The sequence below is a fragment of the Mauremys mutica genome, chromosome 9 (assembly GCF_020497125.1).
Source record: "Mauremys mutica isolate MM-2020 ecotype Southern chromosome 9, ASM2049712v1, whole genome shotgun sequence".
NCBI classification, from domain to species: domain Eukaryota; kingdom Metazoa; phylum Chordata; order Testudines; family Geoemydidae; genus Mauremys; species Mauremys mutica.
The window spans coordinates 28617743-28633711 of record NC_059080.1 but is presented as its reverse complement, the minus strand read 5'-3'; the positions used below and the strand labels follow the sequence as shown (position 1 = coordinate 28633711).

At 39.6% G+C, this 15969-nt stretch overlaps 1 protein-coding gene across 1 annotated transcript in view; it reads right to left on the bottom strand.

Annotated features, from left to right (window-relative positions):
* Window positions 1-15969, bottom strand: part of LOC123377890 (connector enhancer of kinase suppressor of ras 2-like) — a 474233-nt gene that overhangs the window by 55630 nt on the left and 402634 nt on the right. The window contains exons 16-18 of the mRNA XM_045031225.1: window positions 6072-6120; window positions 4503-4678; window positions 3204-3277 (exon numbers count right to left, since the gene is read on the bottom strand). Of these exons, the coding sequence (XP_044887160.1) occupies window positions 3204-3277; window positions 4503-4678; window positions 6072-6120 (299 nt within the window). The remainder of the gene's footprint in view (window positions 1-3203; window positions 3278-4502; window positions 4679-6071; window positions 6121-15969) is intronic.

Below are 15969 nucleotides of genomic sequence, written 5' to 3'. Positions count from 1 at the left end.
CACAGAGAAGCCCCTGAGGAAATTAATAATTGTATTCAGAGCAGGGTTTGAATAATGCAGAAGGGTATTTTTCATTGTGTGGCTTCAGGTTAGTGCAGTGCCAGAAATCAGTGTCTGTTAGAATTGTGTTCAGAGTCTCTTGATATGAAAAGCCATTGGCGTGGCATCCAAGGTGTATATTTTTACTTATTATGTTACGTAGGTGGAATTTTAAATAGAATTTTGACTGTACTATTTCATTTTGAGGTGTCAAAAATACTCTGGCAATAAACTTCCATTAGATAAAAGGCCTGAACCTGAAATTCTTACATATTCAGAACATTGAATTGAACAGGACTTTTGGGTACACAGGGAATGTTAGATTGAGACCTCGAATGTTTTAGCATTATTCTGATAAACAGTGATTCATTACAGATGGATCCTCACTAATCCGAGCTCTCATAATTAGTTTGATCAAAGGCCATCATGAAGTAACAGCACATTTAGATTATTTACAAGAAACATATAAATGAGAAACTGCTGAGACTAAGCCTACTAAACACATTGACAAACTCCATGTCGTATGTGAATAGAGAAGTACATTTTTTATTAAACTGGGTGGAAAAAGTGCAAAATAAATCCAATGAAGTGTTTATATTTGGAAAAGTAACATGAATATATGAATGATACATACCAGGCAAACTAAATGACTAGTATACTAGCATATACTATGTTTAGAATTAAATGTTATTAAAGTTTTAGAACTTGATCCTGCCTCCACTGAAGGCAGTGGGTTTAAGTAAGGATAAGAAAGTAGGGTCAGGCAACCTTATGCATTTACCATTGTATGATAACCACAGAATGGACAGTGTCTTTGAAAAAAGAGCATTTAAACAAGTGATATTTGTGCTCCCTCCTATGAAGATTTAAACTACTTTGGTTTCTGTTTGGGTTCTTATATTTCTGCTTACTCTTAAAATGTTTTTTTTTAAATATGATGATGGAGATACTGCCTAAAATCAATGGAACGTCTTTCAGTGACATCAGCTATCCAACCTCCATTGGTAGCACCAAGAACATCTTAGCACTCAAATATAGAGCCTGAAATTATTCCTTTAGCTCTGGAGGAGAGCTAAACCTGGGTGAGATAATGCCATGACTCCTATTTATAAATTAGTACCTTCATTAATTGTATGAGTGAGACAACTATTCAAACCACATAGGACACAGTAGTCTAATAGTTATGCATTTTTTTCAAAGTTTCTCAAGGATATTCCACTCAATGTGTAACATGGGCAGCAGTAACAATTATTCAGTAAATCAGCTTCTCCATGATTGATAAGAATACTGGAAAGAGAAACACCTATTTATTTTTGCTGTTGGAACCAAATTTCCTTTGTTCAATTAATGGAGGCCCAAATCCTGCACTCTTTACTCTTTGAAAACTCTGCATTATGGCAATAGGTGCTTTGAGAGAGAAGTGCAGGATCAGCCCCTAAATGACTGACCCTACTAGTTTTGTGTCTGTGCTCTGAGATAGAGGAAACAGAGTTAGTGTTATCTCAGCTAGAGCTATTTATACATAACCCTAAGACCTCTTTTTAGACTTTTTTTCTTCTGTTTATTTGAAATAAATTGAAACCACAAAACAAATAATTGATAAAATTGTTAGTCCTTCTTCTCCAGAGGTGATCCTGGCAATTACAGGCCAGTAAGCCTGACTTCAGTACCAGGCAAACAGGTTGAAACTAAGTAACAAACAAAACTGTAAGATGCGTAGATGAACATAATTTGTTGGGGAAGAGTCAACACGGTTTTTGTAAAGGGAAATCATGCCTCACCAATCTACTAGACTTCTTTGAGGGGGTCAACAAGCAAGTGGACAAAGGGAATCCAGTGGATATAGTGTACTTAGATTGTCAGAAAGCCTTTGATAAAGTCCCTCACCAAAGGCTCTTAAGCAAAGTAAGCTGTCATGGGATAAGAGGGAAGGTCCTCTCATGGATGAGTAACTGGTTAAAAGATAGGAAACAAAGGTAGGAATAAATGGTCAGTTTTCAGAATGGAGAGAGGTAAATAGTGGTGTCCCCAAGGGGTCTGTACTGGACCCAGTCTTATTTAACATATTCATAAATTATCTGGGAAAAGGGATAAACAGTGAGATGGCTAAATTTGAAGATAAGACAAAATTGCTCAAGATAGTTAAGTCTCAGGCAGACTGCGAAGAGCTACAAAAGGATCTCTCAAAACTGGGTGACTGGGCAACAAAATGGCAGGTGAAATTCAATGCTGATAAATGCAAAGTAATGTACATTGGAAAACATAATCCCAGCTATAAGAGACGACTAAAGGGGGATATGATAGAGGTCTATAAAAGCATGACTGATGTGAAGAAAGTAAATAAGGAAGTGTTATTTACTCCTTCTCATAACACAAGAACTAGAGGTCACCAAATGAAATTATTCGGCAGCAGGTTTAAAACAAACAAAAGGAAGTATTTTTTCACACAACGCACAATCAACCTATGGAACTCCTTGACAGAGGATGTTGTGAAGGCCAAGACTATAATAGGGTTAAAAAAAGAACTAGATAAATTAATGGAGGATAGGTCCATCAATGGCTATTAGCCAGGATGGGCAGGGATAGTGTCCCTAGCCTCTGTTTGCCAGAAGCTAGGAATGGGCAACAGGGGATGGATCACTTGGTGATAACCTGTTCTGTTCATTCCCTCTGGGGCACCTGGCATTGGCCACTGTCAGAAGACAGAATACTGGGCTAGATGGACCGTTGGTCTGATCCAGTATGGCCGTTCTTATGTTCTGAAAATCCCATCACAGTAAGAAATCTTTATCTACTTCCTAATTAATATACTTTCCTCCTCCCCCCACCCCACCCCAAGTCTTTCATTTCATTAAAATAGGAATTGGGTATCTGGATAGCTAAGAGAAGAGTTTTCTAAATGTTTGTATTTGCATTACAGCTTATACCACTTAGTCCAAGTTATATTTTTTAAGTAAATAAGAAACACTGGTGCCCATGAGGCTGTAAAACAATATCGGTCTGTTTTAGGGTTTTCTATATAAACTCCTTTTCTGGAACTTTTTGCATTCTTAGTACAGATTGCAGATAAAGACAGACATACCACTTTCCCCAGTGCCATACTTTACACAATATCTTTACAAAGGTGGTCCCTTCATTTGTAGACCAGTTTGACTCATACTCACTGTTTCCTTCTGCATTCAATGGCTCTATCTATCCTGAACTCAGGTAAACTGATGAATCCTTCTGCTTTTTCATCCTATCACAAGAGAAGAGGAAGTGCAGGTGAAGATGAGTACATTATTGAGAAAGAGAGAAATGAGAGGTGAGAACTGTGCAGCTGTGACTTATGGTTCAAAGGCAGGTCAAGTCCAATTAATAAAGATAAAGAATACATTGTTCCCACACCGTTAATTCATGAAGATAGTTTACTTAAACATATGCTGTTGACAGTTTTTTATAAAGTGACTGACTTGTCAGTTCTCTAACCATGTCACAGTAACACCAGCCCTTCTGTGTTAAAGACAATACAGAGCACATTCAAATGTGAAAATTACTTTCAACATCATACCAGGTATTTGAACCCATTATTAATAACTCTACAGAGAGGTTCTCAGTTTTTTTTAAAGAGTATATTACATCTTAACAGTGATTGTATTGTGGACACTTCTCTTCCTAATGGTGACTGAAAACATTACTGTGGTAATTTCAACAATTGTTTGCATGGAAAAGTAATATTAGAAAAGTATTTCATGTAATTTTAATTTCCTTAAACATGATTTAACAGTGGAAGAAGAAGACCAGCACAATATGACCGGCTAGCTTTCTGAAGACCACCCGTAACCGCTGCGCAGATCACCGATGGTTCATGTATCACAAAGCCTGGGAACCACTGGCACACATAAGGAGCACCATCTAACATTTGCAGACACATCAGTAAGCCAATATACACACAACACAAGCATACACTCACATTGTTTTGCTATTACCCCCAGCATAATCTAAGAAAACCCAATTTTAAAAATAAGTCTCCATGACTCAAATCAACTGCTCTCCCGAGTCAGGTTTTCACATTTGGTTTAATTTTTAGAATGTAGGAATTAACTCATCCCAGGTGTAACTCATGGCTGAATTTCCCCACAATGTTGATAATAGGGCAAGATGACAGTGAACATCTTGTTAACAAATATGGAAAAGAAGTACTGTTTATTGCTGACACTTGTAGTTCTTGAAGAATGCCATGTAGCTTTTTTGCTATTTTATTGTTAGACTCACACATAGATGATTGAAGACTTCAACTGAATCATTGCAGCTGAATTTTTTCCTGTCCAGACCCACATATTACAGACTCGTGTCCAAGCAGAAATACAGTAAACTCTGTGTATTTAACTACTAATTGGTAAATATTAGCTTCCTTTATTTAAAAAGTAGCAAAATTTAATGTAGGCTGTTTTTTCTTTCTTTCAAGTGTAGCATATACTTACATTCTGGTTTGTGTACCAGTAGAGTGAAGAATCCTTCAGAATAAACCAGTATTTTTTCCATTTCTGTGTAAAGTAACCTTTGGCATCTTTTTTCTTCCACAGCCAGCCCTCACAATCTCCATGGCCCAAGTCTTTGCAGGAAATCCGCCTCCTGCTCCCACTAGTCAGAGAGCTCCCTGTAAATGGGAAGATAACATGAGAGACTGAGGGATCCTATCGCTATAAAAATAAATATAATAACTTACTTTTTAAAACTAGTGATGAGCCAAAACAGGAACCTCTAAACTGAAACCCTTCAAATTTCAGGGTGGAGGGTGGTTCAGATTATAATTCCTGAATCTAGACATGTCCTATTATTTTGGTTTCCAGATGGATGAAAAGATAGAAGAGGCGTGGTTTGTAATTCTGGTTTGGATTGAATAAAATCTTATCCAATTATTTAATCTCCAAGGAGTTCTGCCATATGGGGCCAAATTCTCATGAGAATAGTTTGTGATATTTTGGCATCATCAAATCCACACCAAAAACCTTGTCCTGATTTGGCCTTTAAGTGGCATAAACTTAAATCTTGATCCAAATCCAAACACCACTTCCTCAGTCCGTTTTAAGCTCTTAATTTTAACAGCCCTAAAATAAATCAAATTCTGGTAAGGAAGTTTACCATCATTCCGTAGGAATCATGGAACAGTATATGCCCACAATACTTGTATTCTGATTTTAATTCATCAACAATATTTTAGATTTACTGAACTTAGTTTAAACACATCCTAGCCGATAACCCTGAAATGTCACTCTGTCTTACAGATATCACTATCAAACAGAATTTTTTCTTAGTATTGTATAATTTTTCCTTAAAAGCCTACAGCAAAGTTAATTAAAACATTAGGTGCTTTACTGTGAAAAATCAAGTTTACATTGTTACATAAATTATATTTGTCTGACAGCTGTGAAGCAGTGCCAGAAGGTTAGATTACATTAAATTGCTACCCTTTTCTTGATAGTATTCGATTGATCTTAACATTTTGTTCTTTTCAAAATAAGATACTGCATCCTGATCAGCTTTAGAAATACTACAAATGTATTGACTGAGTAAAGGAGAAGTCTTTAGGCAGTGAGTTAAAACTGCAAACAAAATAAAAAGGCAGGTTTGCATGTACTATATATAAATTATACCAGATTATTTTTAATTCCCTAAATATATTATAGAATGACAAAAGAAGTGCCTTTTTATTTTATAACTTTTAATCAAAAGTTTGTTTTCTTGATATTCTCAAATAGTTTATGTTTTTTTAAAGAATAAAGTAGTAAGAAATGGCATAATATATGTCTTTCTCCCACTGAAATCAAAGGAAGTTTGAACACTGATTTTAATGTGATAACAGGTCCATAGTACAGTTCCCTTGAGTATTTACTAGCAAATATGTAGATACATGTATATGATATCTGGAAATACATGAATTAGGTCTGATCCCAAGCATGGATCTGCATACGTGACCCACACACCTCCCATTGCCATAATAAGGCCTTCATTTTCTAAATTCTGAATATTTATTAACTCCAATGGTTTACCTTTGGACCATTTTTTGGTTTTTACCCTCAGGGAAGCGTAGTGGAAAGACTATAAGGAGAGAAAAAAGTATGGATGAGTACCGGTGCATGAAATATTAAACCATGTTATTATGTTGATATACAGTAATCTCTTCATTAATTATTGTTTGTGCCCATGATCTTCCTATCTCTGCCATTTCAAGCATAAGAAATCCTTAATTTTTAATAATCATATTATAAAATATGGTTACAAAAGTAACACAAATTGCAGTTATTAGGCAGCAACAAAACGGTAGTAATAATTGGCAGTACTGAGCAATCACTAGAATCTCCTTTGGTGTTATTTTGTTTTATAATAATAGGAGGATAAAAACAAACAACAAATAAGCAGAACAATGCAATTCTAAATAAACAAACATACATCTGTATTTTCACAGAGCTACCTGGGGTATTTAGCCACATGCCTCCCCATTAAGTCAACAGGAACTCTCCGACTGAATCCTTATGCAGTAGTGAGGAGATAATTTCATGGGGGCTTCACAGCTATTATATAATAAAGTCACATATTCATTCATTTTAAGAATAAATTAAACTGTTACACCACAACTAATCAATTCAAGGAGAAATTTCTGTCCCAAATCTTATAAAGTTAATACGTGATCTTAGCCTTTGTTTAATGCCATATTAGTGGGAACTCGTATACAAGTCCTCTAATTATATCCATGTATATGTCTGCTGTAGCAATGAAATGACACCCAACATTTAGTAACAGGGCATCATTTTATTCTTTGGTAGTTATTCACACTCTTTCTTTTGTGACCGCAGAATATACCATTAATTCTGAAAACAATGGAAAGTAAGTCATTTTTATACATTTTAAAACATAAGTATTATTTAATGGAGAGTGGGGAGATTTTTTATGCATGGGAATGGCATAGGAGAAAGAACAGGCCAGCTTGAGGGAGAAGTGGACTGCTGGCAGCTGAGGCTGTAGTCACTGGCAGAGCAAAGGCAAGGAGTTCATGGTGTCGCAGACTCATATGTAGGGCAGGGTCGCATGGTGAATGAAAGGCAGTCTTTTTCATCCATTTTGTCCTGTCTGACATATAGATTGTGAGCTCTCTGTATCAGGGACTATCATCTTTGCTATTTGTCTGTATAGTGCCTAGCACATTGTGGTTCTGATCCTTAACAGGGGGTTCAAGGTGGTACCATAAAGCAAATAAATAAAAAATAATATAATATCTACATCCATCACATAAAAGTACACAGTATTTCAGGGTTTTTTTTTTACCATATTAAACATATATATTTGTAACACTCGAGTAACTTGAAGTTATTGTGGTTAAGCAGAAGGTTTTTTTAAGGAAGTTGATCATAACCATAAGCAATAGATACAATAATCTAAGCAAATCAGGGTGCAAGAAACTGTGCAGTCATTGAGACTTAGCTGTACAGTGGTTGTTTCCCCTTTTAGTACAGTTCTTTGGCTCTGCTTGCCTCCAAGGGGTTGATTTGTCTTAGAAGGGCTATTTCTCAATAACTGTACAGTATGTGAATCCCTTTACTGGGCGACACCCCTTCCTGTCAACTGTGCAGGTATTTGCATAATCCCACTGTAGTTATTTCTCAATGACCACACTGCACTGCTCTTTGCTCTGGTTTGCTGCTATAATCCTTTTCTGCCTAGACTGGTTCTTGTTCTCAGGATTTTCAAGCTGATTACCAGCAAAAATGACACCACCTTAGCTTCCTTATTTCCACGTGAAACAGAAAAATATCACTACTTATATGAAAAGGAGAAAAAACAAGGAAACTCATCTTTTCCAAAAACAAAGAAACCCCTCAAATGCAAAGAGAATGGGGCTGAGAAACTGTTTAAAGGGAAACTGTTTTCTAAACATTTTAAAAAACCAAACCCCAAATCCCTTTGAATCATTACCCTCCCTCAGGCTGCAACCTGCTCCCACTGAAGTCAATGGGAACTTTGCTACTCTTCAGTGGGAGCAGCCTTGGATCTTTTCTCTCATTTCTATTCCCATCTCACCCTACAGGCCAGCAGGGCTCTTCTTGTTGGTTTACATAATCTCTTCCTGCTAGTTCAATTCTGGAACAAAATAAAAACAAAATATACGACAATCTGAGAGGCGAAGAGTGGCTGGAACACAGAAAGAAAAGGGTGTGATGAGAGGAAAAAAGATCTGCTGAAGGCTAATGGGAGAGAAGGGACATGGATCGCAGGAAAGACTCAGATATCAGGATGATGACCATGACATGCATGCCTAGACATGAATAATATAATCAGTACAGTAGCCCAGCACTGTTATTTATTTTGGTATTAAATTCATTTTATGTCTCCACATTTTCATTTTCAACATGTTGTATAATTTTGAATTGATAATGCCTTATTTCATCTCAGAAATTGTCATAGGGCTAGATGACATTTTTGCAGATGGGTAGGACATGGCTATGACTTCTGGTCCGTAGAGAAGTATGGGAGGAAGTTTGAGATTGTGAGAAAAGCACATTAACTGGATATTTCTGCTAAAATGATAATCATTGAGACAGCTATTGTTAATATTAAAATGTTATCCTTCAGCTTCAGAGTTAACAACCAAGTGGAATACATGGGGCAGATACTACCTAAGACCTATTGTTTCAGCCTATATACATATGCAGGTAGACATCAGTTTATACTCCATTTCTGTTTTCAATGTTATCTGTGCAGCCAATATAGGCTAAAAAAGAAAATTTAGATTCTGAAGGTCAGTTGTGCGCAGCAAGTTCCGTAGCCATGAAGTGCAGAACACCTGAAGCCCTGAATATAATATTAGATCATAATAATAAACAAATGTGGGATTGCAGGTTAATTTAGACTAACTGTTTACCGTTTTAGACCACAGTGAAAAGTTTAAGATAGTACTCTAAATTGGTGAACTTATATTTTTATTTCCACATAACCAATTTAAACATACAAAACTGAGTATTCTTAAATTTGTTGCAAAAATACTGTTTTTGGGTTCAGTTATTTTCCCCTGAAAATAGACATTTATTACAGGAAAACTGACAGAACTCAAATTATATTGGCCCAGTTTCCTTCCATTACCATTTCTTCTGTATTATAAATATTGTATAAAATGAGACATGGTCATTCAGTGCTATATTAGCTTAGCAAGATCTTTCTGTTCAGGGAGGACATTCTGTAAAAGTAGCATTTTTCTGAATAAATACACCACATAAAAGGCCAACAAATTCCACTGCAAATATACCCCATTATGCTGGTCTTTTCATCAGAAATTCCCCTGACAGTCTAGCCTGAAATGAGAGACAAAAATAGCTGGAAAGTTACTCAACAGTGCAAGACTGTTTGCAGATACATCAGATATTCTGAATTAGCTCAGCAGAAAGCAAAGATGAAGTATAAATCCCAACAAGATGGCATTATTAGATTGTAACTATAGTTTGGGCCACAGAGGGAAGCTGTAAATACCAACAGTCCTTTGTAGCTATGAAATAACAATGAGAACCTGAAAAAACTGGTGCAGTTACAGAGTTACAAATAAGTGCAACTATTTTTTACTACTTTAACAATTTATGACTGTATTAGTTAGATAGTGGTTTGGGTACAGAGGCAATTGCAATTTAGTGGTTAGAGCAGAGGACAGGGCATAAGGGACTAGGGTTCAACTGATGATTCTACCAGTGACTCATTGTGTAACCGTGTATGAATCACTTTTCTATGTGTCTCAGTTTATCCATCTGTAAAATCAGAATAATGCTCACCGTACTTATTTTTTAAAGGGCTTTCAGTTTCTCTGAGAGAAGGTGCTGTAATAAGTGCATAGTCTAATTAATATTCATTAAGGAACATCCTTCTTATGAGTAAGGGTTGAATGGTGGAGTATAGATTATAAAATTTACAGTAATTAATTTAAAAATATTTAACGAGGGTTATAATTTAAGCATTGCACAAGCATACCACATAATAGCAGCATCTGAAGATAGGATTCTAAATGCTGGAGAGGCTTAAACCAGGCATAATTTTAAATGACAGTGGTGGATGGGAGGGATTGGCTCAGCATCACCATAGGCCTGCTTGTTGTCCCCTTAAAATTCAGCCAGAAGTGACCTGCAATTTGGCAGCATGAGCACTTCATCGCCCTGAATCTCTTGCAGGAATCAGTTACGCTGTACTCATGTGAAGCCTGGCTCATTGCACACCAGACCAAGTACTCACAGGCTGCCACTGTCTATAGCAATGCTCCAGAGGCAGCTGTACACTAATGTGTGTCTAGAAATTCTTCTAGCCTCTGAGTCATTCTCTCATTTTTCTAGGCCTGCTCCATTTTCTCTTTTGTTCTGGCCACTCTCCCAGCCAACAGTACGATGTTTGACGTGCTGCAGATAGACAGAGTTGAACTCTGAGACTGACAAAAATCCATAAATGTAACGGGTATGATGTCATGCAAAGACTTAGTAAATTCTCTCCATCTGCTGGATGGGAGACCTGTATTTCAAGCATGTATGGAAGATCGAAGAGAGAAGGACCAGCAGTATGTTTCTGTTTGTAGGAGAAATATTGGAAACAAGGACAGAGAATGGATGTTAAATGGGAAAAAGTGGCAAAAAATTAAACAATATATTGTGGCTTTTATGTATATATTTTAAACTAGAGCAGTGAGTAAGAGGTGCTGTGCAACCAGACTGCCCAAAGAGAGACACTCTCTGGTTATGCTTCTTGTGAATGGGGATGAATCAGGATGGAGCAGGCTGCTCCCTCTAAAATACAGTGGTTCTCAACCAAGAGTCCAGAATCCCCTGGTGAGCCACAAGCAGGTTTCAGGGGGTTCGCCAAGCAGGACCAGTGGTAGACTCATTGGGGCCCAGGGCAGAAAGGCTAAGCCCTGCCACACAGGACTGAAGCCTGGGGCCCTGAGCCCTGCCACCCAGAGCTGAAGCAGAAGCCTGAGCAACTTAGCTTCATGGGGGCTCCAGGCAATTGCCCTGCTTGCTACCCTCTAATGCTGGCCCTGGCTTTTATATGCAGAAAACAGTTGTTGTTGCACAGGTGGGCCATGGAGTTTTTAGAGGCGCGGGGGGGGGGGTGTTTAGAAAGAAAAAGGTTGAGAATTCCAGCTCTAATACACTGTCCCTTCTCCGTGGGCCGTTGCAGGTGACTGTGTCATGGCCCTTGCTCCTCTCCATCTCATTTTCACGATCCAGAGTGTGCAATTCCCACTCCTCAGAGTGCTGAGCACAATGACTGCTATTTATAGAAGTCTTTTCACAGCCATGCAGCTGTGACATAATGACCCTGGGTGGGTCATATACAGCAAGGAATGAACCTGAAATTTCTGAATCTATAATCAAGAGCCTCTATGCCTGAGTTATTTCAAAGTCTGTAGCAGACACATAAATCTGTAAGTGGTCTAGTCACAAGAGTCAGGGGTGGGGGCAAAGAACCACACTCTGTAAGCATCGGTTACACAGTTTGAGCTGAAATGTACATTGATAAGACATGACATCTAAAATAAATAAATTATATCTTCAGAACATTGTTAGAAATAGCTTGACTGCTTACAAATCCTTAAAAATTCAAACAGAACAGGTTGAGAAGCAGAGTAGTAGTACCTTAGAATGAGCTGGAGAATTCCTATATCAAATTATTCATTATCCATTAAAAATCTCTAGATCTGATTCAACATAAAATAGGGTGAGAATAGAAGCACAACAGATCAGAGAACAGAAGGGACTTGCAATTTTAAACTATGAGTCAATCAGCCTCATTTTCCTTCTTCTGTGTGCTGAACAGCATATAAAATCATGTTGGTCAAAAGAACAAAGGAAAAAGGGCATGAGCAAATACACTGAGCAATGAATGCTTCGGTAACTTGCAAAACTCTAGATTCAAATTTTAAGATGCAAAGGTGCCAAATAATCCACTTTATGCTACACAGTATAAGTAAACATTTTAAACTTGCAACTTCAAAATGATTCTTAGAGTGGCTATGGGAACCAGCCGGAAGATGAATGTACCATGTTTGTCAGCATTTATGGCCTCCTCTCAAAACCACAGCATGAAGTGTAATGTTAAAAGAGCAGCACAAAACATGGGCTGACAACAGTCTGCATTCGTGAAGTTCCAGCAGCGACACAAACCTCAGCATAACCACAGAGAGGAACGTAACGTTTAGCTGACACAAAATTACCTAACTGAAAAATTGCACCTATGTTTAAGTAATACTACAGCAATCAGTGATTTAGACTAGCTGAAAGGATTTAAGGAAATTAACACATTGAAGAAAATCTGGTTGTATGTACCACAGCTATTCTCACCTTCAAGGGCTTTTACCTTAATCCAATAGCTGAACGCAATAAAAACACTGAAAACACACAAGTAGATGCTCCCACCTGTAGTGCAGCCCTAGAGGAATATAGTGCCATATTCCTGGGGAGCAGCAGTAGAAGTGGGGGATCAAGTGTTTGTCAGTAGTGGTGATATTTAAACTGGAGGATAGGGGTGAGCAAGGAGGCGATGTAGTGAGAGTTCTTCATAGATTGTATGGAAGGTAGTGATGCACCAAGGGCAGCTCCTTCCAGCATTTCCTACTTTCCTTAGCTTGACTGGGGAGATAGAAAGCAGGTATAAGTGACACCTGGAAACAATTTGTCAATATCACAGGTTTATGCCTTTAGTGAGCAGAGGTCTAATTTCCTCAGTGCAGTAGGTAGCAGCAGGAATGGGCTTCTGGGCCAGGATGAGAGAACCAGAAAAAAAGAGGGTGGAAGAGGTCAACCCATCATTCCCACCTATCTGAAACATGTTCCACATGGAACAGATTTTCTAAGAACATGTGCTTCAAGGGAAGGCCTATAAATCACAGCAATTAGTTCTCATCCAGTATTTGTGTGCTATTGCAGTCATTGGAATGAATGTTTCATTATGCATACCAATAGCTTGTCCACAGCTGTCACTGTAGAAGGGAGCCTCTACTGCTACTATATCAACAACAGCACAGCTATCTGGGGGACAAATCAGTGGAGACAGATCAGTACCAGTAAGTAGTGCTCCAGCATCTATCAAGCACCAGGCATATGATGCTGAGAGAGTTCCGTTTGGCGGAAGTCCAAGTGGCCTATCAGGTCCAGGAATCACAACTACCTCTCATCACATATTTATCTGCTATCTCGGACAACAGAACAGGTGTTTCATGAAAGGTCAGTATTTGCTCTACATTTACATTCAAGAATTCATGTTTATTATGACTATGGAACTCATGCTTGCTGTATCAAAAGGAAAAAAGGTAAAAAAGGGCATGTGGTCAGAACAATCTGGTGTGTGTGTGTGTGGGGGGGGGGATATGGGGATTAAGGATGCTTCCAATAGTTTGTAAAAGCAGCAGAGTCCTGTGGCACCTTATAGACTAACAGACGTATTGGAGCATGAGCTTTCGTGGGTGAATACCCACTTCGTCGGATGCATGTCAATAGTTTTAGCAATGAAAGAATAGGCTCCCTCTACATTTAAAATGGCAGACCTTTGGTATCTGTTTCAGAATTACCCCAAGGAGTATATATCTATTGGAAGGGTGTTAAATTTAGGGTATGTCTACACTACGGGATTATTCCGGTTTTACAGAAAGTGATTTTTGGAAACAGATTGTATAAAGTCAAGTGCACGCGGCCACATTAAGCACATTAATTCGGCGGTGTGCGTCCATGTACCAAGGCTAGCGTCGACTTCTGGAGCGTTGCACTGTGGGTAGCTATTCCATAGCTATCCCATAGTTCCTGCAGTCTCCCCCGCCCATTGGAATTCTGGGTTGAGATCCCAATGCCTGATGGGGCCAAAAATTCGTTATGGGTGGTTATGGGTAAATGGGTAAATGTCGTCAGTCAATCCTCTCTCTGTGAAAGCAATGGCAGACAATCATTTCGCACCCTTTTCCCTGGATTGCCCGGGCAGACGCCATAGCACGGCAACCATGTTGCACTGCAGTGCTACACAGCAGCATCCCCTTGCCTTTGCAAGTTAGCAAAGATGGTTACCAGCCATACTGTACCATCTGCTGCTTTGCAAGTTGACAAAGATGGTTACCAGTCATACTGTACCGTCTGCTGCTGTCATGGGTGCTCCTGGCCGGCCTCGGTGAGGTCGGTCAGGGGCGCCTGGACAAAAATGGCAATGACTCCCCAGGTCATTCTTTTCTTTAAGTTTTGTCTAATGGAGAGTCAATCCTGCCTAGAATATCAGGCAAGCCTACTAAAGAACCAGAGAGGCAAACGGCCGCTCCAGGCCAGAGCCCCAGACATCCCGCAGAAATGATGAGCTGCATGCCATTCTTGGGGGTGCCCCTGCAACAACCCCACCCATTGCTTCCCTTCTCCCCCACCCCTCCTGAGCTACCATGGCAGTTATCCCCCCATTTGTGTGATGAAGTAATAAAGAAAGCATGAATAAGAAACAACACTGACTTTATTGCCACTAGAAGCAGAGATCAAAGGGGGGACGGGAGGGCGGTTGGCTTACAGCAAAGCAGAGTGAACCACCATTCTGCACTTGCAAAGCCTATAGCTGAAAATGGGAATCTGTAATAAGCACTAGGATAGAAGCACAGGCAGGACTGAATCTCCATTTGTGTGTGGGCCTTTGGTTGACACTGGTAAAATACAAAATGTCCCAGGATATGTATGTTGGACAGTTCTAAACAGCAGCTTAATTTTTTTTATTTGCAGCAAAATGTAGAGGTCTAAGTATCTGATTGTGAGCCCTGGTAGCAAGGGGTAGGCTGGGGTAGGTGTGACTGCACGATGCGGCTGACTGGGAGAGCAGCCTGAGGCAGGAGCCTCCAGCTGCTATGATATTCCAGGCAGGACTGAATCTCCATTAGACAAAACTTAAAGAAGAGAATGACCTGGAGTCATTCCCATTTTTGCCCAGGTGCCCCTGACCGACGTCACCGAGGCCAGCCAGGAGCACCCATGGGATGACGATGACGGATATCAGTCATAGTGTACCGTCTGCCGTCCGCAAGGCAAGGCAAGGCAAGGCAAGGCAAGGCAAGGCAAGGCAAGGGGATGCTGCTGTGTACCGCTGCAGCACCGCGTCTGCCAGCAGCATCCAGTAGACATACGGTGACACTGAAAAAAGGCGAGAAACGATTTTTTTCCCCTTTGCTTTCATGGGGGTGGGGGGGCTGATGACATATACCCTGAACCACCCGTGGCAATGTTTTTGACCCTTCAGGCTTTGGGAGCTCAGCCCAGAAGTCAAATGGGTTTCGGAGAGTGCGGGAACTATGGGATAGCTACAGTCGTCAGTCACCCCTCCCTCCGTGAGCATCCATTTGATTCTTTGGCTTTCAGGTACGCTTGTCTCAGCTCCTTAAGTTTCATGCAGCACTCTGAGTCCCTGTTGTGACCTCTGTCCATCATGGTCTTGGAGATTTTTTCAAATGTTTTGGCATTTCGTCTTTTGGAATGGAGTTCTGATAGAACAGATTCATCTCCCCATATAGAGATCAGATTCAGTATCTCCCGTACAGTCCATGCTGGAGCTCTTTTTTGATTCTGGGACTGCATGGTCACCTGTGCTGATCAGTGCTCCATGCTGGGCAAACAGGAAATAAAATTCAAAAGTTCGCGGGGCTTTTCCTGTCTACCTGGCCAGTGCACCTGAGTTCAGATTGCTGTCCAGAATGGTCACAATGGTGCACTGTGGGATAGCTCCCGGAGGCCAATACTGTCGAATTACGGCCACACTAACCCTAATTTGAAATGGCAATACCGATTTCAGCGCTACTCCCTCGTCGGGAGTACAGAAATCGATTTTATGGGCCCTTTATAGCAAAGTAAAGGGTTTTGTTGTGTGGACGGGTGCTAAATTCAACATAAACTCATAGTGTAGACCAGGTCTAAT